General features: G+C 43.0%; 1 protein-coding gene across 1 annotated transcript in view; it reads right to left on the bottom strand.

Annotated features, from left to right (window-relative positions):
- Positions 1-6,353: 6,353 nt before the first annotated feature.
- SH3RF2 (SH3 domain containing ring finger 2) overlaps positions 6,354-27,888 on the bottom strand; it is a 280,359-nt gene continuing 258,824 nt past the window's right edge. Inside the window, exons 8-10 of the mRNA XM_088443979.1 lie at positions 19,440-19,669; positions 13,374-13,714; positions 6,354-7,385 (exon numbers count right to left, since the gene is read on the bottom strand). Coding sequence (XP_088300105.1) covers positions 7,056-7,385; positions 13,374-13,714; positions 19,440-19,669 — 901 coding nt within the window. The 3' untranslated portion in view covers positions 6,354-7,055. The remainder of the gene's footprint in view (positions 7,386-13,373; positions 13,715-19,439; positions 19,670-27,888) is intronic.

Raw genomic sequence — 27,888 nt, 5'->3', positions numbered from 1 at the left:
ATGATGCTGCCACCACCATGTTTCACTGTGGGGATGGTGTTCTTGGGGTGATGGGATGGGTTTGCGCCACACATAGCGTTTTCCTTGTTGGCCAAAAACTTAAATTTTAGTCTCATCTGACCAGAGCACCTTCCTCCATACATTTGGGGAGTTGCCCACATGCCTTTTAGCAAACTCAAATTATGTCTTCTTATTTTTATCAATAAGTAATGGCTTTTTTCTGGCCACTCTTCCACAAAGCCCAGCGCTATGGAGTGTACGGCTTATTGTGGTCACATGCACAGATACACCAGTCTCTGCTGTGGAACTCTGCAGCTCCTTCAGGGTTACCTTTGATCTCTGTGCTGCCTCTCTGATTAATGCCCTCCTGGGTGTTTTGGTGGGCAGCCCCCTCTTGGCAGGTTTTTGTTGTGGTCCCATGTTCTTTCCATTTGATGGTGCTCCAGGGGATTATCAAAAATGTGGATATTTTTTTTATAACCCAACCCAGAATTGTACTTCTCAACAACTTTGTCTGACTTGTTTGGATAGCTCCTTGGTCTTCATTGTGTGATGCCTCTTGCTTAGTGGTGTTGTAGCCTCTGGGGCTTTTCAGAAAAGGTGTGTTTCTTTATACTGACAGATCATGTGACACTTAGATTTCACACAGGTGGACTTCATTTCACTAATGATGTGACTCTGAAGGTAATTGGTTGCACCAGAACTTTTGAGGGGCTTCATAGCAAAGGGGGTGATTACATATTCACATGCCAATTTTCAGAATTTTATTTATAAAGATTCTTTTTATATATATTTTTCTCATTTCACTTCACCAAATTAGACTATTTTGTGCAGATCCTTCACATAAAATTCAGATTAATAAATAAATAAATTACAGGTTGTAATGTAACAAAAAAAGTAAAAATAAAAGGGGGGGGTGAATACTTTTGCAAGGCACTGTATTTATATATCATATATGTTTTCGTATTTGACATTTATTTTTCTCTGTATGATAGTATTATTCTTATCCATATATTCTGTGCTGCATTGATTATTGTTTTCTTGTGTATATCTTTTTATGTTTATGTTGGTTGCTTAGTAACAGTGCGCCTGTCGCTGACGTCATTCCCATTCACCCACTGTGTCCGGAAGCAGCAGGGTTGCGGATAGATCCCCTTTAGTAGATGTACACTAATGTCATCAATTTCTATCTGACATCATAAGTTACTAACCAATGTCATGAGTTACTATCCACATGGACATAGAAACCTCTCTGAATCGTGGTGAGCAAAGGTACACATTTTTTCTTTTGGCTGCCTTTAAAGGCATGGAACCACACTTCCGCCCTCACTCGATGTCACTACTGAAGGGGAACTATTCATAACCCAAGCAGCAGGGGCAGTGTACAAACTGCATGGCGATAGGGTACTTATATGTGAGTCTTTGTATATTCATATGTATGTTTAGCTGTGCCTGATGAAAGCACTTAAATAAACAGCGCTGAAACATTGCAGAAAACGCTGCTGTAATCTCTCTCTAATCTCTTATTTATCTTGGAGTACCGTGGATGATGACTTCTTTATATATACAGTCAGGTCCATAAATATTGGGACATTGACAGAATTTTCAGATTTTTGCCTCTATTCACCACCACAATGGTTTTGAAATGAAACAAACAAGATGTGCTTTAACTGCAGACTTTCAGATTTAATTTGAGGGTAATTACATCCAAATCGGGTGAACGGTGTAGGAATTACAACAGTTTCAACATGTGTCTCCCACTTTTTAAGGGACCAAAAGTAATGGGACTATCAACTCAAAAGATATTTCATGGACAGGTGTGAGCTATTCCCTCGTTATTTCATTATCAATTAAGCAGGTAAAAGGTCTGCAGTTGATTCTAAGTGGGACATTTGCATTTGGAATCAGTTGCTATCAACTCTCAATATGAGATCCAAGGAGCTGTCACTATCAGTGAAGCAAGCCATCATTAGGCTGAAAAATCAAAACAAACCCATCAGAGAGATAGCAAAAACATTAGGTGTGGCCAAATCAAATGTTTGGAACATTCTTAAAAAGAAAGAATGCACCGGAGAGCTCAGTAACACCAAAAGACCCGGAAGACCACGGAAAACAACTGTGGTGGATGACAAAAGAATGATTTCCCTGGTGAAGGAAAACCCCTTCACAACAGTTGGCCAAATCAAGAACACTCTCCAGGAGGTAGATGTATATGTGTCAAAGTCAACAATCAAGAGAAGACTTCACAAGAGTGAATATAGAGGGTTCACCACAAGATGCAAACCATTGGTGAGCCACAAAAACAGGAAGACCAGATTAGACTTTGCCAAACAACATCTAAAAAAGCCATTACAGTTCTGGAACAATATCCTATGGACAGATGAGACAAAGATCAACTTGTACCAGAGTGATGGGAAGAGAAGAGAAGGAAAGGAACTGCTCATGATCCAAAACATACCACCTCATCAGTGAAGCATGGTGGTGGTAGTGTCATGGCGTGGGCATGTATGGCTGCCAGTGGAACTGGTTCCCTTGTATTTATTGATGATGTGACTGCTGACAAAAGCAGCAGAATGAATTCTGAAGTGTTTCGGGCAATATTATATGCTCATATTCAGTCAAATACTTCAGAACTCATTGGACGGCGCTTCACAGTGCAGATGGACAATGACCCGAAGCATACTGCATAAGCAACCAAGGAGTTTTTTAAGGCTAAAAAGTGGAATGTTATGCAATGGCCAAGTCAATCCCCTGACTTGAATCCGATTGAGCATGCATTTCACTTGATGAAGACAAAACTGAAGGGAAAATGCCCCAAGAATAAGCAGGAACTGAAGACATTTGCAGTAGAGGCCTGGCAGAGCATCACCAGGGATGAAACCCAGCATCTGGTGATGTCTATGCGTTCCAGACTTCAGGCTGTAATTGCCTGCAAAGGATTTGCAACAAAGTATTAAAAAGTGAAAGTTAGATTTAGGATTGTTTAGTTTGTCCCATTACTTTTGGCCCCTTAAAAAGTGGGAGGCACATATAGAAACCATTGTAATTCCTACACCGTTCACCTGATTTGGATGTAATTACCCTCAAATTAAATCTGAAAGTCTGCAGTTAAATCACATCTTGTTTGTTTCATTTCAAAGCCATTGTGGTGGTGAATAGAGGCCAAAATATGAAAATTCTGTCAATGTCCCAATATTTATGGACCTTACTGTATATATATATAGGGCGCCTGTTATAGATGAATCTTTTGCACCCAGCATGGCGTGGATGCAAGTCCATATGATAATGATGACACCTGCGAACGGAAAACCAGTGGGCGACATAAGCTTCCACGTGCAGTATACTCAGGCGGATTATCGCATTAACATAAGTAACTAGGATGCCGCAGCCGAATGGAAAAGCAGCCACGGATGCATTTGTCTCTGAATCAGGCCAAAAAATTGTTCAAATTGGTTACATTTGTGTGTTTTAACCAATTTGTCTAAACGACCCTTTTTGACTATTTTCCAGTGATTGTGAGCAAATGGTCGACTGTCATTTCCTCCCATACATTACCAGGTTTTCATTCCAACCAGCCAGATTGGACAGATATCTGACAGAAAATTGTATAGTGAATGGCCAGCTTAAGACTGGCGGTGTTTCAAAAATAACTTTTTATATTTATGTTAAATATCTAATTGCCCTGTGCCTTATGAGCAGCATGTGAGGCTGATAGCTGATGTTTGCATCCACCTGCAGTATGTTCCAGTTAGTTGGCAGAAGCAGCTTGGGCTAGATCCAAGGGAATTATCATTCTATTTCTTTTGCTACTGTGAGTCTGCAAAGAAAGAGCCCATGTTTCAGAGTGAGCTTGGTCACCAGTTAACTGTGCAACACCACCAGATGAGCTGGTTTGTGTGCAAGACCGGACATTTTTGGCTTAGTTCCATCCTGGTGAGGGTCTGATTCTGAGTTCAACCCCCAAGAACAGAAGGAGTTGGCAGAGCAATCAGACATTGAGGAATCTACATGAATGTATGTGTGGATGACTTGGCACAAATGGTGAGACAGGCACTACAAAACCAGGACTAAGACGATTCAACTGAACCTGCCAAATTGTTTCTTACTTCCTTTCATCTCCACTAATGGAGTGCTTTCTCTGCAAGGCATGTACTAAGCCTGAATGGAAATTTCAGGTTAAATGCAGATTAACCATTTTTTGATTCCTAGTAAGTGATATGGATAAATGTGAAAATCTATCGGAGGATGTCACTATAGCATAGTTGTCTATGGTCACCACTCTTCCAGTTCCTAATGCTACAGCTCTTAAGTGGGGTATCCACTAGACAATAAAGTTGAACGATAACGATAAAATCGTTGGATAATCGTTTGAACATCATTTGAAAATTTGGTCTTTTAGACATCTATCATCATTCAAACATGCTGGTCAACCTGACGATATCGTCAGGTTCAGCATGTTTGCAGATGATTGATTGTGCCTGCACTGAACCACATATCGTTCAGTGTGGGCACCCTGCAGTGTAGTGAACGATAACGATATCGTTCAGTCTTTTCACTGTCAGGTAGTGGATACCCTCCTTTAAGGATAGTGTAGACAAAAACATTAATGCCACCCTTAAGTCTCTATTTATGTAGCATCTGGAGCTTCGCTGATGCCCATTTCATCTCCAGCCTGATTCAACAGGGCTGTGGAGCAGTGGTTGGAGCAAGTTTTGAAAAGTTTGCATTCTGGTAGGCAGAGGAAGTGCAAATATGAGCATCAGTAGGCAGACATGGTAAATGCGGGGCCTTGACAAGGGTGAGAGAGACAGTGCTGGTGCACAGATAGGGGGGAAAAAACATGAGATGGAGAGACACATGGGGATGATGCTGAAGACACTGGGGATGAGCTGCAGGCCGATCAGCTTGTGCCTACTGGGGAGGGACGAGGGGTGCCAAAAACGTGTACCAGGCCCCAAGATTTCTGTTGCCAACCCCGATTACTTCAGCCGGAACATCCTACACCTAAGAGAGTGGTCTCTTCAACCAGAAATCTACCAGCAGATTGTGGAAAGATGGGATCAGCCAGAGATAGACATGATAGCGCCCCAGTGGAACCATAAGGTGTAGTAATTCTGCTCAAGGGCCAGGGAGACCCTACGTTCCTTGTATATGACTTGTTGGTCCAGAACTCTAAAATTAGGAAATACGGGTTTTAGACTGTGAAAGTGGAAAAAGCCTTTGAAGACAAATATTATTATATATTATCATTTATTATATGTTGCCACAAGTGTTCCGCAGCACCTTACAAAGTATATAAACAAATTGTTGACCAGTTACTTACAGAACAATACAATGCAGGACAAGGACATGGATAATATACATTGCTACATTAGCGATGATTACACCCAGATAAGCAACAGAGCATAAGCAACCAAGTGTTAGGTGCCCTAGTGGTGAGTAAGAAGTAGATGAAACTAAAGTAGGGAGAAGCACAAGAGGGTAGAGGGCCCTGCTCGTAAGAGCTTACATTCTAAAAATCTTATACTGTTTTTGTGAATTTATCCATATATGTATTTTGTTTTTGTAAACAGATGGTTTTGTAGGTTTTATTTTTATTTTTTTATTATTTCCAGTAACTGAGCTACTAACTGGACTCTTCCATGTCAATCTTACTGATTTATTACATACCTGGGACATTGGTTATGAAGAACAACAATATTTTTTTTAATTTCTTTTGAAGATTGACATTTAATCTGATGAAATGTTTTACTAGCTACATATACTGTATGTCTTCTCTGTAATTCTTGCCTATATACACATAATTCTTCTTTGGTGGGGGACCATTCATATTCAACATCTGGAACATAAACAGCTTACCAATTCACTCAGAAAATACCATATTGCTTAAACAGTGGCACTAAAATGTAATTGAATAGGTAAAGTGTAACAAAAATGTGTTTGCCAAGTAGACAGGCCTGGTTTTGTGGTAAACACAGATAGGCCCAGATCTAGTGTAGCAGAATTGGAGTTATAACCTGCATTTTTTTTCCAGTTTACCACATTCATTGTTCTGCATACTTGCCAGCATAAAAATAAATCAATAAATGTTCTTATTTTCTATTAAATTGTAGTTCTGTTTCGGTGGTTGGCTCCAATGTGCTTGGTGGTAATTTGGCGCAGGAGGTGGGGTCAGCAAATGTGGGGCACGATACAATAATTAGAATCAAGTTATAGGCCTAAAATAAATGTAATTGGAATGCTTTTTTATATGTTCTACTCAAACAAAACAAATGTCTGCAAAATCAAAAGGACAGAAACCTACTTGCCTTTAATATTGGCTAGTCACAAGATGGCTTCCTCAACCCCTCCGGAGCCATCATGGATAAATATTATTTTTGAAAGATGCATGTACAGTAAATAGAGCAAAAACACACAGAATTTTTTTTATCTACAGACAGAATAGCAATATGTCCTAGTTTAGAAAGTTTAACACTCATATCCAGGAGCTATAACATTAATCAACATATAGTTAACATTTTCAGTAATTGTTGTAGATGAGATATAGATATCTGCAATGGATTGGTTTGAAGGGTGAATTGCATTTCAGATGAGTTCAGCTCAAGGTAAAGTAACATAATAAATGAAAATAACATGTGCCAAGGTTGCCAGGCAAGAAAGAAAAAAAAAAAAAAAGTAGTTTTGGATTTCTTGCCGAAGAGAAGAAAGGGGGCATCAAACTCTTTTCTTTCTTTCACCTTGCTGAGTAAGTGACCTTATTTACTAAAGAGAAAAATATCCCAGTCAACTTGTCAAATATATCCACTATACATCTTTATATAGCAAAAAGCATGACAGGGTTTCTGACACAAACCTGTCTGTATAATAAGAATGAGGGGTAAGAGACATTCATAATTGAAGGTGCCAGTGATCCTATGTTTGTCATGGGAAGTCTGTCCTGTATGACAAAATGGATTGATGAGAAAATTACAGAGAGGCACTCCGACACAAAATCTAATTTAATGTGCCAAGATAGGAAAGAAAAACTCAGCACAAGTTAAATCACAGTAGAGACATTAGTTTGACAGGATATCTTGGGTGTGATATATTGCACTCCACCTTTTTGAGTCATCATTGAGGGATCTTCTATTAGGAGAGGACAATGTGGATTGTGGTGGGAGGGTAAGGTCATTGCTTGTAGACTTAAGTTTCTGTATTTTGCGTCTTTCCGTCGGCTGACCTAAGCTGGATTGGGGTCGCAGTGGTGCAGTCAGCGTGGCTTCTGCTACTGAGGAGATTTCTGGTTTAATTGTCTGGCTGGACAGCTGGTCAGGTTTTCCATCAAACTGAATGCTGTGGCGCTTCAATGTAGGTGGGCTAAAATTCATGAACCTTACAGTCTTGCCCTGCTGATTGAGAGGAAATGATGAAACTTTATCCTCAACGATTGCGCAAAGGCAAAACACTGCAAATATTAGATAAGCCACATACAGTTTAACATTATATAAGTTTTATCCCAGAGATGTAAATAGGAATCCTTGCTCCCTAGGGACAACAAAATTAACAATCATGACCTGCGGCAGTGCCGGCTTGAGGCACGTTCTGTATGTGCGGCCAGACAAGGGCGCCAGGGTCCAGCTTCGGAAGAACCCCGCCCTCCACCCACCCGCTGTCATTATTTGTATAAGCTCAGGGGGAGGGAAGGGGCGGAAGCAGGGGCGTTTCTAGAGAGGAGGGTCCCCGTGTGCAGTCTCCGACACGGGCCCCCTCCTCTCTGGCCGGCAGGGCACTGAGATCTGCGCGACCAGCGCCAGAATTATAGACTCTGGGCACTAGAGTGTGCCCAGAGTCTATAGTGTATGCACAGGTCACCGGGAAAATGGACGCGGCGGTCATTTTCCCTGCACTGCGCAAACGACGGGAAAATGGCCGCCGCGGCCATTTTCCAGGCGTTTTACAGCACCAGACCCCCGTGCCGACGTGGGACTCCAGAGAGGTAAGTAATATTATGGGTGCAGGTTGTGCGGTGCGGGGTCCCGTGTTCCCCGCACACCCTGCACCCATTATAGATACGCCCCTGGGCGGAAGGGAGCATGGGACGGCACTGGGTGCCGAGTAACTTAGCACCGGCCCTGGCCTGCGGGTTGTCACAAAATTTCAATCCACATTGTCTGGTTGGTATGCTCTCCAGATTTTGATAAATCTGCCTCTGTGTCCATTCTATCAGCTCCTAAATGTCTTTTTTTATTTAGTTTTTTACAGTTTTAATATTTTTGTGGCATACAAATACGGATATAGTTGAAAATAATAACGGCACAATAGTAGAGAGGACATTATAAGAAACAATCACAGAAGCATAAAAAAGATATGGAAGAGTTTAGAGGCGGGTGTATGTAACTTAGAGAGTAAGAAACACAGGGGACAAAAGACGCAGCCCCAACACTGAATCAGGCCCTCTGTGATCTGTGCTGTGTTACTATATTGGCGTGTGGTAGTATAGTAACTGGGCCTCTGTGATATATGCTGTATTACTTTATTGGCGTGTGGTAGTATAGTAACTGGGCCTCTGTGATCTGTGCTGTGTTACTGTATTGGCATGTGGTAGTATAGTAACTGGGCCTCTGTGATATATGCTGTATTACTTTATTGGCGTGTGGTAGTATAGTAACTGGGCCTCTGTGATCTGTGCTGTGTTACTGTATTGGTGTGTGGTAGTATAGTAACTGGGCCTCTGTGATATATGCTGTATTACTTTATTGGCGTGTGGTAGTATAGTAACTGGGCCTCTGTGATCTGTGCTGTGTTACTGTATTGGCATGTGGTAGTATAGTAACTGGGCCTCTGTGATATGTGCTGTGTTACTGTATTGGCGTGTGGTAGTATAGTAACTGGGCCTCTGTGATCTGTGCTGTATTGGCATGTGGTAGTATAGTAACTGGGCCTCTGATATGTGCTGTGTTACTGTATTGGCGTGTGGTAGTATAGTAACTGGGCCTCTGTGATATGTGCTGTTACTGTATTGGCATGTGGTAGTATAGTAACTGGGCCTCTGTGATCTGTGCTGTATTGGCATGTGGTAGTATAGTAACTGGGCCTCTGTGATCTGTGCTGTATTGGCATGTGGTAGTATAGTAACTGGGCCTCTGTGATATGTGCTGTGTTACTGTATTGGCGTGTGGTAGTATAGTAACTGGGCCTCTGTGATATGTGCTGTATTGGCGTGTGGTAGTATAGTAACTGGGCCTCTGTGATATGTGCTGTTACTGTATTGGCGTGTGGTAGTATAGTAACTGGGCCTCTGTGATATGTGCTGTGTTACTGTATTGGCGTGCGGTATTATAGTAACTGGGCCTCTGTGATATGTGCTGTTACTGTATGGGCGTGTGGTAGTATAGTAACTGGGCCTCTGTGATATGTGCTGTTACTGTATTGGCATGTGGTAGTATAGTAACTGGGCCTCTGTGATCTGTGCTGTATTGGCATGTGGTAGTATAGTAACTGGGCCTCTGTGATATGTGCTGTGTTACTGTATTGGCGTGTGGTAGTATAGTAACTGGGCCTCTGTGATATGTGCTGTATTGGCGTGTGGTAGTATAGTAACTGGGCCTCTGTGATATGTGCTGCTACTGTATTGGCGTGTGGTAGTATAGTAACTGGGCCTCTGTGACATGTGCTGTGTTACTGTTTTGGTGTGTGGTAGTATAGTAACTGGACCTCTGTGATATGTGCTGCTACTGTATTGGCGTGTGGTAGTATAGTAACTGGGCTTCTGTGATCTGTGCCGTGTTACTGTATTGGCGTGTGGTAGTATAGTAACTGGGTCTTTGTGATCTGTGCTGTGTTACTGTATTGGCGTGTGGTAGTATAGTAACTGGGCCTCTGTGATATGTGCTGTGTTACTGTATTGGCGTGTGGTAGTATAGTAACTGGGCCTCTGTGATATGTGCTGTATTGGCGTGTGGTAGTATAGTAACTGGGCCTCTGTGATCTGTGCCGTGTTACTGTATTGGCATGTAGTAGTATAGTAACTGGGCCTCTGTGATATGTGCTGTTACTGTATTGGCGTGTGGTAGTATAGTAACTGGGCTTCTGTGATCTGTGCCGTGTTACTGTATTGGCGTGTGGTAGTATAGTAACTGGGTCTTTGTGATCTGTGCTGTGTTACTGTATTGGCATGTGATAGTATAGTAACTGGGCCTCTGTGATAGGTATGCAGTCGGGAAGCCGGCGGACCTAATCCCGACAGCTGGCTCCCCGAATACTTAATCCCGGCGAGGGTTAAATGACAGGTGTCTAAATCTAGACGCTTGTCATTTTACCGACGCCGGGAGACCGGCAGCCGGCATCCCGATCGAAGTTGCGCGGGGGGGGGGAGGGTTAGGTTAGGGGCTCCCGGGGGGGACTTAGGGGTAGGGAGGGTTAGGCACCCCCGGGGTCAGGTTGGGGTTAGGCACCCCCCCCGAGGGACTTAGGTTTAGGCGGTGGGGAAGGGGGGGTTAGGTTTAGGCACTTAGAGGGGGGATTAGGGTTAGGTACTGGGGGGGAGGTTAGGGTTAGGCACCCCTAAGAGAGGGTTAGGGGGTAGAATTAGGTTAGACAATACTTACCTTGGACGATCGGGATTTCCTCCTCTGCCGGGATGCCGCTGTCAGGATTCCAACCGCCGGGCATGGGTCCGGCGGTAAATCATACCGATTCCCTGTGATATGTGCTTTGTTTTACTGTATTGGCGTGTGGTAGTATAGTAACTGGGCCTCTGTGATATGTGCTGTATTGGCATGTGGTAGTATAGTAACTGGGCCTCTGTGACATGTGCTGTGTTACTGTTTTGGTGTGTGGTAGTATAGTAACTGGGCCTCTGTGATATGTGCTGCTACTGTATTGGCGTGTGGTAGTATAGTAACTGGGCCTCTGTGATATGTGCTGTTACTGTATTGGCGTGTGGTAGTATAGTAACTGGGCCTCTGTGATATGTGCTGTGTTTACTGTATTGGCATGTGGTAGTATAGTAACTGAGCCTCTGTGATCTGTGCTGTGCTACTGGGTTGTCGTGTGGTAGTATAGTAACTGGGCCTCTGTGATCTGTGCTGTTACTGTATTGGCATGTGGTAGTATAGTAACTGGGCCTCTGTGATCTGTGCTGTGTTACTGTATTGGCATGTGGTAGTGTAGTAACTGGGCCTCTGTGATCTGTGCTGTGTTACTATACCACCACACGCCAATATAGTAACACAGCACAGATCACAGAGACCCAGATACTATACTACCACACGCCAATACAGTAACACGGCACAGATCACCGAGGCCCAGTTACTATACTACCACACACAAAAACAGTAACACAGCACAGATCACAGAGGTCCAGTTACTATACCACCACACGCCAATATAGTAACTGGACCTCTGTGATCTGTGCTGTGTTACTGTTTTGGTGTGTGGTAGTATAGTAACTGGACCTCTGTGATATGTGCTGCTACTGTATTGGCGTGTGGTAGTATAGTAACTGGGCCTCTGTGACATGTGCTGTGTTACTGTTTTGGTGTGTGGTAGTATAGTAACTGGGCCTCTGTGATATGTGCTGCTACTGTATTGGCGTGTGGTAGTATAGTAACTGGGCCTCTGTGATATGTGCTGTTACTGTATTGGCGTGTGGTAGTATAGTAACTGGGCCTCTGTGATATGTGCTGTGTTACTGTATTGGCGTGTGGTATTATAGTAACTGGGCCTCTGTGATATGTGCTGTTACTGTATTGGCGTGTGGTAGTATAGTAACTGGGCCTCTGTGATCTGTGCCGTGTTACTGTTTTGGTGTGTGGTAGTATAGTAACTGGACCTCTGTGATCTGTGCTGTGTTACTGTTTTGGTGTGTGGTAGTATAGTAACTGGGCCTCTGTGATCTGTGCTGTGTTACTGTATTGGCGTGTGGTAGTATAGTAACTGGACCTCTGTGATCTGTGCTGTGTTACTGTTTTGGTGTGTGGTAGTATAGTAACTGGGCCTCTGTGATCTGTGCTGTGTTACTGTATTGGCGTGTGGTAGTATAGTAACTGGACCTCTGTGATCTGTGCTGTGTTACTGTTTTGGTGTGTGGTAGTATAGTAACTGGGCCTCTGTGATCTGTGCTGTTACTGTATTGGCATGTAGTAGTATAGTAACTGGGCCTCTGTGACATGTGCTGTGTTACTGTATTGGCGTGTGGTAGTATAGTAACTGGGCCTCTGTGATCTGTGCTGTATTGGCATGTGGTAGTATAGTAACTGGGCCTCTGTGATTTGTGCTGTCACTGTATTGGCGTGTGGCAGTATAGTAACTGGGCCTCTGTGATCTGTGCTGTGTTACTGTATTGGCGTGTGGTAATATAGTAACTGGGCCTCGGTGATCTGTGCCGTGTTACTGTATTGGCATGTGATAGTATAGTAACTGGGCCTCTGTGATAGGTATGCAGTCGGGAACCCCGCGGACCTAATCCCGACAGCCGGCTCCCCGACTGCTTAATACCGGCGAGGGTTAATTGACAGGTGTCTAAATCTAGACGCCTGTCATTTTACCGACGCCGGGAGACCGGCACCCGGCATCCCGATCGAAGTGATGCCGGGCGCCGAATGCAGACAGCCGCAGGCGGGGGGGGTGGAGGGTTAGGTTAGGGGCTCCCGGGGGGGACTTAGGGTTAGGCACCCCACCGGGAGGTTTGGGTTAGGCTAGGGGTAGGGAGGGTTAGGGTTAGGCACTTAGTCCCTGGGGGACTTAGGTTTGGGCGGTGGGGAAGGGGGGGTTAGGTTTAGGCACTTAGAGGGGGGATTAGGGTTAGGTACTCGGGGGGGGGGGGGGGGGTTATGGTTAGGCACCCCTAAGGGAGGGTTAGGGGGTAGAAATAGGTTAGACAATACTTGGAAGATTGGGATTTCCTCCTCTGCCGGGATGCCGCTGTCGGGATTCCAACCGCCGGGCATGGGTCCGGCATTAAATCATACCGATTCCCTGTGATATGTGCTGTGTTTACTGTATTGGCATGTGGTAGTATAGTAACTGAGCCTCTGTGATCTGTGCTGTGCTACTGGGTTGTCGTGTGGTAGTATAGTAACTGGGTATTGTCAGGAATATGGTCAGAAGACCCACCAATATGACCCAATACACTGTCTGGAAAGCAACTGTCAGGAGACTAAAACATAACCATTAAACAGTGTTAAATAGGCCCCTTTCCTGTATGTTTTGTTTGTTAAATAAAGACCATAATTCAATAGTGATCTCGTCTTTCTCTCAAAGTGCTACAGTGAAATTATCATAGACCTTCTCGACCATCAAATCCTCTCTAGTCTCATCTCATCTGGCATATGTTGAAAGGGAACATGCTGTTTAAGAAAGTATGTGTTAATTCTCATCAAGGTCATAATTACCTTTTCAGAAGCACTTTTAGGTGTGTCTGGCTTCACCAATATAGAAGGAGGAGCAGAAATCTGCCGTTTCAGTGGTGAATCATATTTAGTTGTGAACTCTTTGGGCTCAAAAGCAATAGAACTAGCTGCAGAGTATCTCCTATAATCAATGGGTCTGCCAAGCAGAGGTAAAGCATCACACCATGACTTGGGTCTCGACCAGGAATCAGCACTGGCTCCCACGCTGGAATTAGCCAGATTGATAAAGATCTGCTGAGGCTGAACATTGGCTGAGGGTATTCTGCTGATGGTCACTGGCTGTGATGCAGGGCTGCTTTGTACGGTCTTCTGAAGAGTCAAACCTGAGAACATATACATATATGTTTTACTATCTTTTATACTGCTTTGAAGATTTGTTGTTATAATTGACTCCATAAAAAAGAAACCTTACACTGTTATGTTGCAAGTTTCTAGTTAATGTTTTAAAATTTTCTGTTGTATAATGGGATGCAGAGCTTTGTGTCTAAAATCTCTGTATTATTAAAATAATAATAATTGGATTTAAATCAGGGGAATTCACCTGTCTATGATTCAGGATTATTTTTAGTTTATAAATGGGTCTCTTCACTTTTTTTGTTTTAATTATAGCAAGGTGAAACGTAGGCTGGAAATTTCCATCACTGTTTGGAAGTTTTTCTCCATGTTCTTTAAAGTATCTCTGTTTTCTAAATTCCTAAGTACATCAATGGGAAGAAGGCATCCAGGCCCTATAGAGATAAAACCTCACCAAAACTTATTTCTCTGCTAAAGATTTCATATTTGTAGGTTCATCTTTGCTCCTCTGTACAGATTTATGTACCCTTGGCAAAGCAAAAGATTACATCAGCAAACACAACCTCACTGGTCTAGATCAGTGGTTCTCAAACTCAGTCCTCACTTTTTCCTGGTCACCCAGAAGGCACAGGAGTATTTATTACTCACTGACTTGTTTTAAAAGATCCACAGGTGCAGCTAACTATTTCAGCCTTCCAGATCCCAGGTTATGCCGATAATGGTGATGCTTTGTTAAGGCACATAACATGCCACAAATGCTGCTCTTGCTTCATCACTTATCGAGTTGTATTAACGTCTTAGCCGCCGGAGTGGGGGAGAAAAAACACCCCTACTCCCCGGCGATCTTGACACATCCCATAGCTCATTAGCCTAGTGCTGATGTACAATGTCATGGCTTCCAGGCTGCCTCCAATGCGCGAGATCTCATTAGCAAAGATGATGGCAATTGGAAATAGGACCGATAGGTAACCAGGCACTATATTCTGCTGGGCAAGCTCTGAAAAGCTCAGCTTCATAAGTGCTGATCACACTTCACCGCACATAGCTGGCTATGGCAGTGGCATTATTTGCAGAGACCAAAAAGTGCCACTGGAGAGACCCCTATTTCTCCAGTGTCAGCCTTTTAGTACATATAAAAGAAGTGTTAATAACCCATGTTTATGTGAAAATGCTGAAAAATGGCTCATCGACACTTCGGGAGACAGTCTCAAGATGAAGAAATCTCCCGATGGATAGCTGGGCTACAGTCACCGCTCTGCAGTTGGATGTTGCAGCTGTAGAGGCAGCACACGGAGAATGACACTGTGCGTGCAGGAAGGGTACCCCAGCCGAGAAGATGCAATGGAAGTGATACTTACTGTGAAAGAGACAGGCTGCAGGAATCCACAGCAGCAGAGGATCCCTGATAGAAGTGGGTCCAGACAAGGTCGTCACTTTGGGACCAGCGATAGCTGGTGCACTGGGGAAAGTGTAGGGTGGAATGGGCCTTGACGCTAGGGTAGTGTGACAGCAAGAGGCCATCAAATATGGATGGCCAACAGTGGGTTAATTAAAATAAGTCTGCCACATGTGCGTAGTGTGTGGTAATAGTCACATACCAATGGTTGGATCAATAACAGTACGTGGAAGTATAATTTCTCTTATTACAAATGTGTGTTACAGAGGAGCAAATTAGCACCTTTGAAGTTAATCACTTATGGCCCCTACACACTACACGATATCTTTAACGATTTGGCCGATTCTGACACATCGGAACGACAAATCGTTAAAATGTGTGTAGTGTGTATGCACTACATCCCATGCAGCGCTATCTGGGGGAAGCCGGCATATCAGGTGGTCAGGCACCGGATCACCCAGTGTCTATGGACCACCCGATATGTCGGCCCGACGCCAGCTGGGTTGTGTGTTGCATCCCTGGGTACACACATCGTTTAGTGTGTACCCAGCTTTAGATATTGTGGAAGATGTAATTATACCTTGATATATTAAGGTGAAAGCAATATAGACTGTTGCATTGTATTTTCCCGTGGTAAATATGGAGAGATTGGTTGTATATTAGTATATACAATCCCCCTGGGAGACTCCTATTAGCTTAGCGGGGATATTTGAGGTTTGTGTATAATTGATATTAGTTTGTAGTCCTCTTATTATGCACAAGATCCTAATTGTTTCCAAAGTGTATTTATAGTTTGTATACAGTACTTTCTGTATGTATTTAGACCTCAATACACTATTCATTCCTAAAATGTAACTCACCAGTGCTTTACAGCCTGTGCACCCTCCCGTAGTTGGGGTAGTAGTAATTTTTGGTTTCATGTTACATAATATTTATTATGTCAGAAGAACAAGTTAAACCATATTGCTAGCTCAAATCTGAGCTAAGATGCACAAAATAGTAAATAAAATAAACAAAACACATAATTATACTTTATTTAACACAGCATTAACTATAGTTATCCCTACAAGATTAAGATTGGTTGAGATGGTAACCACCCATGTGTGCTAATGCAGTAAGTTCAGTAATAGACTGATATTCCGTATGTTTATGGAATCCTTCATAAACAGAACAGTACATGAAGTAAGAAATGAGTTATATTTAGAGAACAAAATCACAGCCTGGAAATGATTGACATCAGTCACGGGTAGGACATTTGAAGGAATCTAAGAATTGCTAATCAGAAATATATTATAGGGAGTAAATTGCCAGAGATGTATCATGGTTTTATGAACAAACAGGTGTGTCAAACTAATCTGATTACATTGAATGAGGTGTCAAATTGTAAACTGGATTTTGGTAGCGCAGTTAATGTGATATACAGTATTTGTTTGTGAAAACATCTGGTACTATTTCACTCTGATGCTATGTACCAATGTACTTATTTTGAGTGTTAGAACTATAGAAAACTGGGTGAGTTATTAAAATTACAGGGTTGTTGTAAAATTAAATGAATTCAGCTAAAATGAATAGAGTAAGACCTGTCTATTTCAGTCTTTTTTCTTCTGTTTTCTATACATTCTAAATGGTCTTAAGTATATACTGTATATTTGTGTTCATGTGCAATAAACCAGAACCTCCCTAATAACAATTAGTAGCGTCCATACTAAATCGCTGTAAATTACGTATTATTATGTTACACTGAAAAAAAGACACTAACTCACTACAGAATGATTTGGATAAAATGGTAAATAACGGGAAGCTAATGCATATAGGCGATGGCAAAGATAAAGCTATTACACAATCATTTGGACTCAATATGGGAAATTAAGAATGGAAAACAAGGTTATAGATAATAACTTAATAAGGAGCACTCAGGCCCAGGCAGCTGCTAAAACAGATAATAAAAATGTACCTAATTTTGTATCCACACATAAACATATAAAATGATTTAATTATATACTTTATGGCTGTGCTGCATTTTAAAGAGGCGGTGCACTGTATAAGCATATAATGAGCGTCCCCATCTGCTGAGGAGTATGCCGTGAGGTATGAGAGACAGGGAGATCTATAGCAGAGCCTGAAGTTTCTCTCAGTACATTGCACGGTCACTGAGCACTCCTCCTCATGTCAGATAGCAGCAGCAGTAAAGGGAGAGGATAAGAGGCAAATGTTTGTCATACTCACCCTGTGCCCTGCTGCCTCACACACTCTGCCTCCTAAGGGGACATTTTTATAATACAATCTGCACTTGAAAATAATGATGCGTCTTTTACATGTTTAAATGAAACTCCTAAAATGTGTAGTGGTGTTATCATTTTGAAAAGTAGGCAATCTACTGCATTAAATAATCCCTGTGTTTACTGATGCCAGGATGGGGAGATGTGGACATTAGAACCCCCCCCATTATTTCTGTAGTGTAAAGTGTTATTGTCTTGTCAATGCTTCAATATAACTACTGAGGTATATTGTTTCAAAGAGGGAACTATCAAGCTACCGAGAGTGTAAGTGCCAGGATGGGGGAGATTGGGCACTTTAAGTACCCTACCTCATCCACCAGCCCTGCTAGTATTTATGCAATACAAGGTGATATTGCTGGTGACCAAAGGTGATCATCAGACAATGACCACTAAGGCAGACCCTCCAACTATACCGATTTGGCCGGTACAGTACTGTTTTTTAATGGTCTGTACCAGCAAAACAGGAGCCGTACCGATTGTACCGGATGAGTACAATCTCCTGAATTCTATAGCAGCGCTATGGGGACACAGACTCCTGCAGCGCTGCTGAGTGAAAGGTGGATTCATCCTCCATAGTTCTTGGCAGTAGGCACTGACGCTGACATAATTACCAACCAGTGCCAGCTGCCTCCAGTCTTCAGTACCCGTGGTCACGTCCCCTTTATATATGACCATGCCCCCTTTAAAAGTGGCCACGCCCCTGTACCGGTTTTCAACTGAGAGATGTTGGAGGGTATGCTAAGGGCCTGGTTCTGATTCGCATGCAAAAGTGCACACAGCAGCAACTATTACCAGTCGCCCGTCTGCGACTTTATGTAAATGGCGCTACAAACTCATTCCATCATGTACATTCATGTGGCTGAATGTGCAAGGTCTGAGGCGCCCAAGAGTAGCGTCTGTGCACGCTGTAATACCGATTGGGGCATCCTTATACTCCATCATCGGTCGCACCATCCAAACTTGCACTAGCCCTACGGCAGGTGCAGTTTCTCTGACTGACCATGGCCTCCTATGCTTGTGGCTGTGCATCAGTGAATGCACCTACTTCCATTGACACGCCCACGGCACTCCCATAACACGCCCACTGAACGGACCATGTTTGCGCTAATTTCTAGCCTTCCTAGGAACGCCCATCACTTTTCCACAACATTTCTGATACCGTGTGTCTAGATTGCAAGTGTCTTTGTGCGTACGCTCTGTGTAATATTCACCGAACAAGTTTTTAGCCATTTACGCGAAATTTGCAGAAGCAAGAGAATTGATCAGCTACGTAAATACGCCATCACGTGCAACTCAGAATCAGGCCCTTAGGGCTATTGACCCATGAGTTTAGTGAAACCAGATCACACACAAAAATTAAGATTTACTAAAGCTTCTATAACAGACAAGGTGTTGCCCATATCAGATTGTGTCTATCATTTTCTAGGATGCAATAGAGAAATGATAGCTAAAATCTGATTAGTTCCTATGGGTAACAGCACCACTTTTCCTTTAGCTTTAGTAACTGTATCCCCAGGTGTCTTTTAATGTCTACTGGTGCTAGAATGGGGTCAGGGGCGTTTCTAGAGAAGAGGGGGCCCGTGTGCAGTCTCCGAGACGGGCCCCCTCCTCTCTGTCTGGCGGCCGGCAGCGCACTGAGCTGTGCTGCGGCCAGCACCGGAGTTATAGACTCTGGGCACTAGAGTGCGCCCAGAGTCTATAGAGTATGCACAGGTCACCGGGAAAATGGCCGCGGTGGCCATTTTCCCTGTACTGCGCATGCGCAAATGACTGGAAAATGGGCGCGCGGCCATTTTCCAGTCGTTTTTACAGCGGCGGACCCCTGCTCTGACGGACTCCACAGACCTAAGTAATACTATGGGAGCAGGGTGTGCACACCCTACACCCATTATAGATACGCCCCTGAATGGGGAAATATACCACTTTTAATGCTTTCCACCATTTACTGGCTTCTGAAAATGTCTGTAGTGTATTTCCTGGAGGGGCGGCCTTCATGGCAAGTATTAGATTTAAACAAAAGCTAGATTATTTTGAAATTGTTTACTTTAGTAAACAGGTCAAATAAAGAGCATTTCATACTTTTTCTGAAGCTACCATTCCTCCATTGGAGAGTAGTAGGTGCGAGTGCCGAGGAATAGGATATGTTTCTTTTTGTAGGTTCCATAGAAGCAGATGGCACAAAGAAAGTCCTGACAGGCTTAATGCTACCAGCTTCTGACACACTGCTCTGTGATGAGACTGAGGCATTGCTTGAAATCCAGTTAGTGGGATAAGAAGGGAGCCTTGGATCTGGGTATTTGGGAGGTTTCCTGCAAAGATATGGAAATATACAGTATAAGTTCATTTGTTGACTAAAAGTCTTGTCGTGAAAAGAAAAACATTTCCCAAAAATATTGCTATTTTCACTTTAAGTTTAATTAAAAGTAAATTGTATACCTTTTCAGATATTTACTAAATACTGCAGAAAATAGAAATTGTGAAATTAAGTGTCAACATAAAATTATGATGATTATTATTAGTTATACATGCCTACCCTCCCGGAAGTCGTGGGATGCTCTAGATTTTTCGGGTAACCCCCCACACCAACGGAAGGGTAGGCACTTCTAGTGGGGTGTGGCTTAATGATGCAACCCATCCGGCCCACCCCCAACACCTCCCACCTGCTTCTCCTCCCCGGGAGGAAAAATCAAATGTCCACAAGTATGTTATTTTAGGTTTTATTTATAAAGAGCTGACGTATGCACATTGCTGTACATAGAGGGCATCACTACACAAACAAGTTACATACTATTATACGAAACAGAAGGTAAAGATGGCTCTGCGCATAAGCGTCTTTACAATGGGTGCAAGGTGTGCGGTGCACACCGCACGCCCTGCACCCACAGGTAATCATACTTACCTCTCCGCCGATTCCCGAAGTGCTGCTCCGCAGCGCCAGACCGACGCTGCAGAGCAGCAAACACTCACTGGGAAAATGGCGGCAGCTATTTTCCCTGTGATCTGCGCATGCGCAAAAAAGATGTCCCTGGGAAGTAGGCACAGGCGGCATTTTCCCGCGCATGCGTTGTAGATTCTGGTATGAAGCCAGAATCTACAGCGCTCAGTGCCGTGCTGAGCCGCCGACAGAAACAGGGGGCTCAAACGGAGGCTGCACACAGGCCCCCTCCTCTCTTAAAACACCCCTGGCTCTGCGCAAATGATCTCACAACCTAAGAGTTGTGGGGAACGCTTGATACATAAGGTAGTGGAATAACATGCAACAGCAATATCAGCTGGCAACTGGCATATCTGTGCTGTATGCGGGTGGTGTGGTATGGTTGGAATCAGGAGAGAGAGAGCAAGGTAGTGACATGAAACAAACTTATCACTGTAGAAATCTTAAAACAGCTGCTGGTAACCATGTATATTAACTGGAGCTCCCCTTCTGGGTTGCTTTTGTCTGGGCCAGTGCTACCATTAGTGCACCAATGGTTAGAGCAGTGATTTCCAACTTGAGGTCCATTACACAAGATTTTAAAATTGCCTAGGCACACCGTCCGGCGATGCGGCGTGTGCGTCCTGTGAAAAACATACATATTGGCTCCCACATAACAAAGCACACACATTGGCCTCCACAGGAACAAAACACACTACATTGGCCTCCACAGGAACAAAACACACTACATTGGCCTCCACAGGAACAAAACACACTACATTGGCCTCCACAGGAACAAAACACACTACATTGGCCTCCACAGGAACAAAACACACTACATTGGCCTCCACAGGAACAAAACCCACTACATTGGCCTCCACAGGAACAACACACATCATTGGCATCCACAAGAACAAAACACATTACATTGGCATCCACAGGAACAAAACACACTACATTGGCCTCCACAAGAATAAAACCCACTACATTGGCCTCCACAGGAACAAAACCCACTACATTGGCCTCCACAGGAACAAAACACACTACATTGGCCTCCACAAGAATAAAACACACTACATTGGCCTCCACAGGAACAAAACCCACTACATTGGCCTCCACAGGAACAAAACACACTACATTGGCCTCCACAAGAATAAAACACACTACATTGGCATCCACAAGAATAAAACATACTACATTGGCCTCCACAGGAACAAAACACTACATTGGCCTCCACAGGAACAAAACCCACTACATTGGCCTCCACAGGAACAAAACACACTACATTGGCCTCCACAGGAATAAAACGCACATACATTGGCCCCAGAGAAATAAAACGCACATATATATTTGTCCCCACAGGAATAACACGCACATACAGTACATTGGCCACAGAGAAATAAAATACACATATATATTTGTCCCCACAGGAATAACACGCACATACAGTACATTGGCCACCGAGAAATAAAATACACATATATATATTTGTGACCCCACAGGAATAACACGCACATACAGTACATTGGCCACAGAGAAATAAAACGCACATATATACTTGTCCCCACAGGAATAAGGCGCACATACAGTACATTGGCCACAGAGAAATAAAACGCACATACATTGGCCGCCACAGGAATTAGATGCACATACATTGGCCCCCACAGAAAAAAAAAACACTTTGCTGACCACACAGAAAAAATAAAACCATTGGCTGGCCTGCAAAGAAATAAATAAATAAAAAAAAAAACCACACTGGCTCAAAGATAATAAATAAATAAAAAAATTTCTGGCCCTACCTGTCCCTCATCGGGTGGGGGTGCACACCTTGCAGAGATGTCAGCAGTGTCCATGCGGGCTGGAGGGAGTGCGGGTTTGGCTGGCTGATTGGTGTGCGGGCTGGCTGGCAACACAGCATGCGTGACCTGTGATATCACGCTGATGCTTATACACAGGTCATGGCCCGGGCACGTCTGAGCCTCCCAGAAGAACAGTGACAGCGCTGCCTGGTCAGCAGGCACAGCAATTGAAAAACGCTGGGTTAAAGGGCACCTAAAGCACTGAATGCTGCTCCTATAGGTCTGTGATAGGCTGGGGATATGACACTTATGTCACAGTTAAGTGCCACATTCCCATGCTAAGTAGTAGAGGATGTCACAACTACCTCCTGTATGCTAAAGTAAGAGTCATTGGATCAACACCCGTGATGAGGGATGCCATTGTTAAGGAGGAGGTACGCCTGCTATGGCTTACCTAGAGCTAGAGCCGTCCCTGTCACTTATGCTGCACAAGCACTCTTGTCTTTTGGTTATCTGCCAGTTTGGATTAGCTGTGTGTAGACTGGCGGAGGCTTAGCATCAGGCAGTGAGGTACAGAGATGGCAACAGCAGTGACGGCTATCATTACTTCTCACCAACAGCTGAACTCTAATTGTATACAGTAAATCTTCGAAACAACCCTGTCCTTAGTGTGATAGCTCCTTGGCACATATGCTGGGTCTCTCACTGCCTTCACACATGTTTAACTCGCTAACATGTGACATGTTACACATTTTGCCATTGCTTCTCACCACGCAGCGTTCTTATTCTGACACTTTATACCAACTGCATTGCATCAAACATACCAATCCTAAGCGCCCAGTACTCTATAAGGGACATTGGTTGCAGTTACGATGTGCACAGACACTAAATTAACAAATAGGTATGAAAATTCAGAAATCACTACGGCAGAGGGTCTAAAGCTGAGTACACACTATACAATGTATCGTAAGATATATCATTCTGATGCCGATGATATTGCACACATCATATAGTGTATATGCCCAATCCGTCATTCATAGCATCGTTCCACCTGCTGTTCTGCACAGCAGATAGGACGATGCAATGAACGACGCGGTAATGTTACATGCAGCATGTAACGATACATTGCTCCGTCATACACCGGATCATGCAGTGCGTATGACGCGTGGAGTATCGTTACATTGTATCGCTGGGTCGCACCATTGTACAATGCGTACCCAGCTTAAGTTGTGATAAGCGTCTCACACCATATGGCGCAATCAGGATGGGTGAATGAGAACAAATCTGTATCAGTATAATTGTTACCCGCCGCACATTTACCACACGTACATTAACACACAAGAATGCTGCACACAAACTAAGCAATGTAGCAGGAACGCTGCAAAAGATTCCTCAATAATTGAAATATTTTCTCCAAAGAAATTTCCTATAATGATGGGTGAGAAGCATAGATGTACAAGTAACGATCCCAAGGAGAAGTGTTACCATACTAACAGGCCCAAGCAGCTGCTCTGGGAGGTTGTCATACCCCCAAACATACAGTATAAGACAAAAATGTATAAAATATATAGCGCTAAAGGTTAAAGAACAGGAAACCTAATTACTGCAACGTAACGTAAAACGTAAAATATTAAATATAAATGTAACACTAAATCTGTGAATCATTGTGTAAAAATGTTATTTAATCTATTATTTATTCAGCAAAGAAACCAACCCTTAAGCCAGGAAAACAGTGAGAAACAGGTAGAAATACCGTGTTTGTTAACCGCTACATTCATAATATATGTTTAGAAAAGAAAATAGATAATATATATGTTATAATATTGTATTGTTTATATATTGGTGTTTTGACAAAAAAATGTTCAAGCAATATTGCTTTTTTCTATATATAAACCTTCTATCGGATGAGGTGTTGTCATGTGTGCAAACCACTTATCATACTAACATAAAATAAAGACACTGAAACGTGGATTTGGCAGATAACTTGATGGCGATTTATTGAAGCAATAATAATTATTATTTATTTAAGGATGTATGGTGGCAAAGAAAGGACGGCCAGAAATCAGCCAGATCTGCTATGCCCACGCACAAACAACAAAAGGCATAGCAGGCGTAGATCGCCCAGAGTGCATACACATAACCATGTAACTCATATCATCAACAAAAGGTAACGCTCACCCCCATCTTGACTTCCCACCCCTTTAGGTGGTGATACTGCCCCCCGTTAGGTTGGTACAGCCAACTACCAGTCAACGAAGGGAGCGCCCTTAAATCATAATTGCACCCGGACTGGCGACCTGCCGTTCTTTCCCACCACCCAAAACCAAACCCACAACATACCAAAATTTATAGGAGAGGGAGGGTGGGGAATCTGGAACAAAGAGGCTTTGGCCCACACTTTTATCCCACTATATAATGTTCCTGTTACAAACCCGCCCCTGCTTGCCATAGGCTAACTCCCACAAGTAATTTGCATACATGCCTGCCCCCATCCTAGAGGTTTAAAACACCTCTTTTCTTATGCAATCTTTCGGTTTCTCTTCTTTGCAATATTTTTAGCATTCACTTTAAATGGTACATTTAACTTATCAGTATCAAACAATTGATAAGAATGAATATAAGTAAATGAAAGCTGGTCTGGCAGTAAGATTCCCCTGCATTTGTGATATTCCAAAGGAATCTTATGGAACAACATTTTTCAACCTATTATTTATACTTCAAGTAATCCATCAAAGATAGGTTTATTCCCTTACATCTTCGTTAGCTTAACGGGGTATCAACTAATCAGACCAGTTTATGATCTCGTACACAGGGCACAATAAAGGACTGTTTGCATTGGAGACAAAACCTTATGTTTTCTCCTTGCTTGTTTTCACAACCTCCCTGCTGCACAGTATACTGCGATGCTCGTGAATGCGGCAGGTAATGCTGAAAGAAAGCAAAGTGAAGCAAATACTTGTCAGAAAGCAGGTGCCTGTCTTCTCACTTATATTTTGTGCGCTATCGGCATATAGGGCCTGATTCAGAGCCGGTCGCTATTTGCGCTCGTCCAGAAAATAGGGGTGGCTATTCAAATGAACCATTCGCTCTTTGCGGTCTGTTCACGCCTCTAGGTCTGAACGAGCGAACAAAACTTGCGGTCGTTTTTTGGGAAACTACGCCCCCTGGCCGCTCGCATCCTACGTCATGTCCGCTATTTATTAGATTAATCGAGTACATCGAACAGGGTATGAGCTGCTCGCTATTCTTGTGGTTGGTTTTTGCTATCACAATTTTGCGAGCAGTTCTGGCTAAAAAAAAAAACCAGTGACGTGGTCAATGACGCTGCTGTTTTAAATATGCACACCCATAAAACGCCCGTTTTGACCTTTAAGCACGCCTGCGATCGGATCTCCACTCTCCGTTTTCAAGCACCTTCCCCTGTTACCACCCACATACGCCTCATCAAATTAGCAGGCACTCGCTGTTTTGCGAGCACATGAATTTCGGCCGCACTGACTGGTTCGCGCATGCGTATATCGATCCGTACGCATGCGCAGTTTGGCAAACATCGCTCGGAGCGAACGAGCTGCCGCTTACGAGTGGCTCTGAATCAGGCCCATAGTTAGTTACTAAACACTGTTACAAATCCAGTTTCTACTGGTGTTCTTTAATGCAAAATAAAGCATGTGGGATGATATGAGGAGGACATGTATAGGTTTCTATGACCCCATTCGAATTTCAGCTTATGCCTGCTGTCATGCTCAGCGTTGGAGTGACTGCATTTGCCATATGGTGACACTGCCAGTTTTTTAACACAGGTGGGTAGCATTGTTATAGTGGTTTTACCAAGATTAAGAGGCCAATGAATCATTATTCGCATTTCTACTCATTGAAAATCGTGGATCATCGCACTGTAATCGTTCTGGAATAAATCGTTTTTTCACCATATGTATCATGTAAACACCAGCTGCGTGTAGAGACTTACAGTCAGGTGCATAAATATTGGGACATTGACAGAATTTTCATATTTTGGCCTCTATTGAAATGATACAAACAAGATGTGCTTTAACTGCAGACTTTCAGATTTAATTTGAGGGTAATTACATCCAAATCAGGTGAACGGTGTAGAAATTACAATGGTTTCTATATGTGCCTCCCACTTTTTAAGGGGCCAAAAGTAATGGGACAAACTAAACAATCCTAAATCTAACTTTCACTTTTTAATACTTTGTTGCAAATCCTTTGCGGGCAATTACAGCCTGAAGTCTGGAACGTATAGACATCACCAGACACTGGGTTTCATCCCTGGTGATGCTCTGCCAGGCCTCTACTGCAAATGTCTTCAGTTCCTGCTTGTTCTTGGGGCATTTTCCCTTCAGTTTTGTCTTCATCAAGTGAAATGCATGCTCAATCGGATTCAGGTCAGGGGATTGACTTGGCCATTGCATAACATTCCACTTTTTAGCCTTAAAAAACTCTTTGGTTGCTTTTGCAGTATGCTTCGGGTCATTGTCCATCTGCACTGTGAAGTGCCGCCCAATGAGTTCTGAAGCATTTGACTGAATATGAGCATATAATATTGCCGAAACACTTCAGAATTCATTCTGCTGCTTTTGTCAGCAGTCACATCATCAATAAATACAAGGGAACCAGTTCCATTGGCAGCCATACATGCCCACGCCATGACACTACCACCACCATGCTTCACTGATGAGGTGGTATGTTTTGGATCATGAGCAGTTCCTTTCCTTCTCCATACTCTTCTCTTCCCATCACTCTGGTACAAGTTGATCTTTGTCTCATCTGTCCATAGGATGTTGTTCCAGAACTGTAATGGCTTTTTTAGATGTTGTTCGGCAAACTCTAATCTGGTCTTCCTGTTTTTGTGGCTCACCAATGGTTTACATCTTGTAGTAAACCCTCTATATTCACTCTTGTGAAGTCTTCTCTTGATTGTTGACTTTGACACATATAAACCTATCTACCTCCTGGAGAGTGTTCTTGATTTGGCCAACTGTTGTGAAGGGGTTTTTCTTCACCAGGGAAATAATTCTTCTGTCATCCACTACAGTTGTTTTCCGTGGTCTTCCGGGTCTTTTGGTGTTGCTGAGCTCTCCGGTGCGTTCTTTCTTTTTAAAATGTTCCAAACAGTTGATTTGGCCACACCTAATGTTTTTGCCATCTCTCTGATGGGTTTGTTTTGATTTTTCAGCCTAATGATGGCTTGTAAGCTGATAGTGACAGCTCTTTGGATCTCATATTGAGAGTTGACAGCAACTGATTCCAAATGCAAATGTCACACCTACAATCAACTCCAGACCTTTTACCTGCTTAATTGATAATGAAATAACGAGGGAATAGCCCACACCTGTCCATGAAATAGCTTTTGAGTTGATAGTTCCATTACTTTTGTCCCCTTAAAAAGTGGGAGGCACATATAGAAACCGTTGTAATTCCTACACCGTTTACCTGATTTGGATGTAATTACCCTCAAATTAAATCTGAAAGTCTGCAGTTAAAGCACATCTTGTTTGTTTCATTTCAAAGCCATTGTGGTGGTGAATAGAGGCCAAAATATGAAAATTCTGTCAATGTCCCAATATTTATGCACCTGACTGTAAAACGTGGTAATCCCCTGTGAGTTTTTTTCAAATATATTCCAAAATGATTCTGTAATCAACTTTCAGTAAACAAATTATCTCCACTTCCAAAACAATAATATAACTTGCCTTGGTGCCCCGCCCCAGTTAAGAAAATTTCCACCATAACACACAAAGATATTTCTTAAACTTGGCTTTAATTTTAATAAATGCAGTACACTGAAGTGTCAAAA

This window comes from Taudactylus pleione, unplaced genomic scaffold (assembly GCF_031769625.1).
Source record: "Taudactylus pleione unplaced genomic scaffold, aTauple2 ptg000342l, whole genome shotgun sequence".
Taxonomy (NCBI): Eukaryota; Metazoa; Chordata; class Amphibia; order Anura; family Myobatrachidae; genus Taudactylus; species Taudactylus pleione.
Note: the sequence above shows the minus strand (reverse complement) of the source record. Positions and strands in the feature narration are given on the sequence as shown.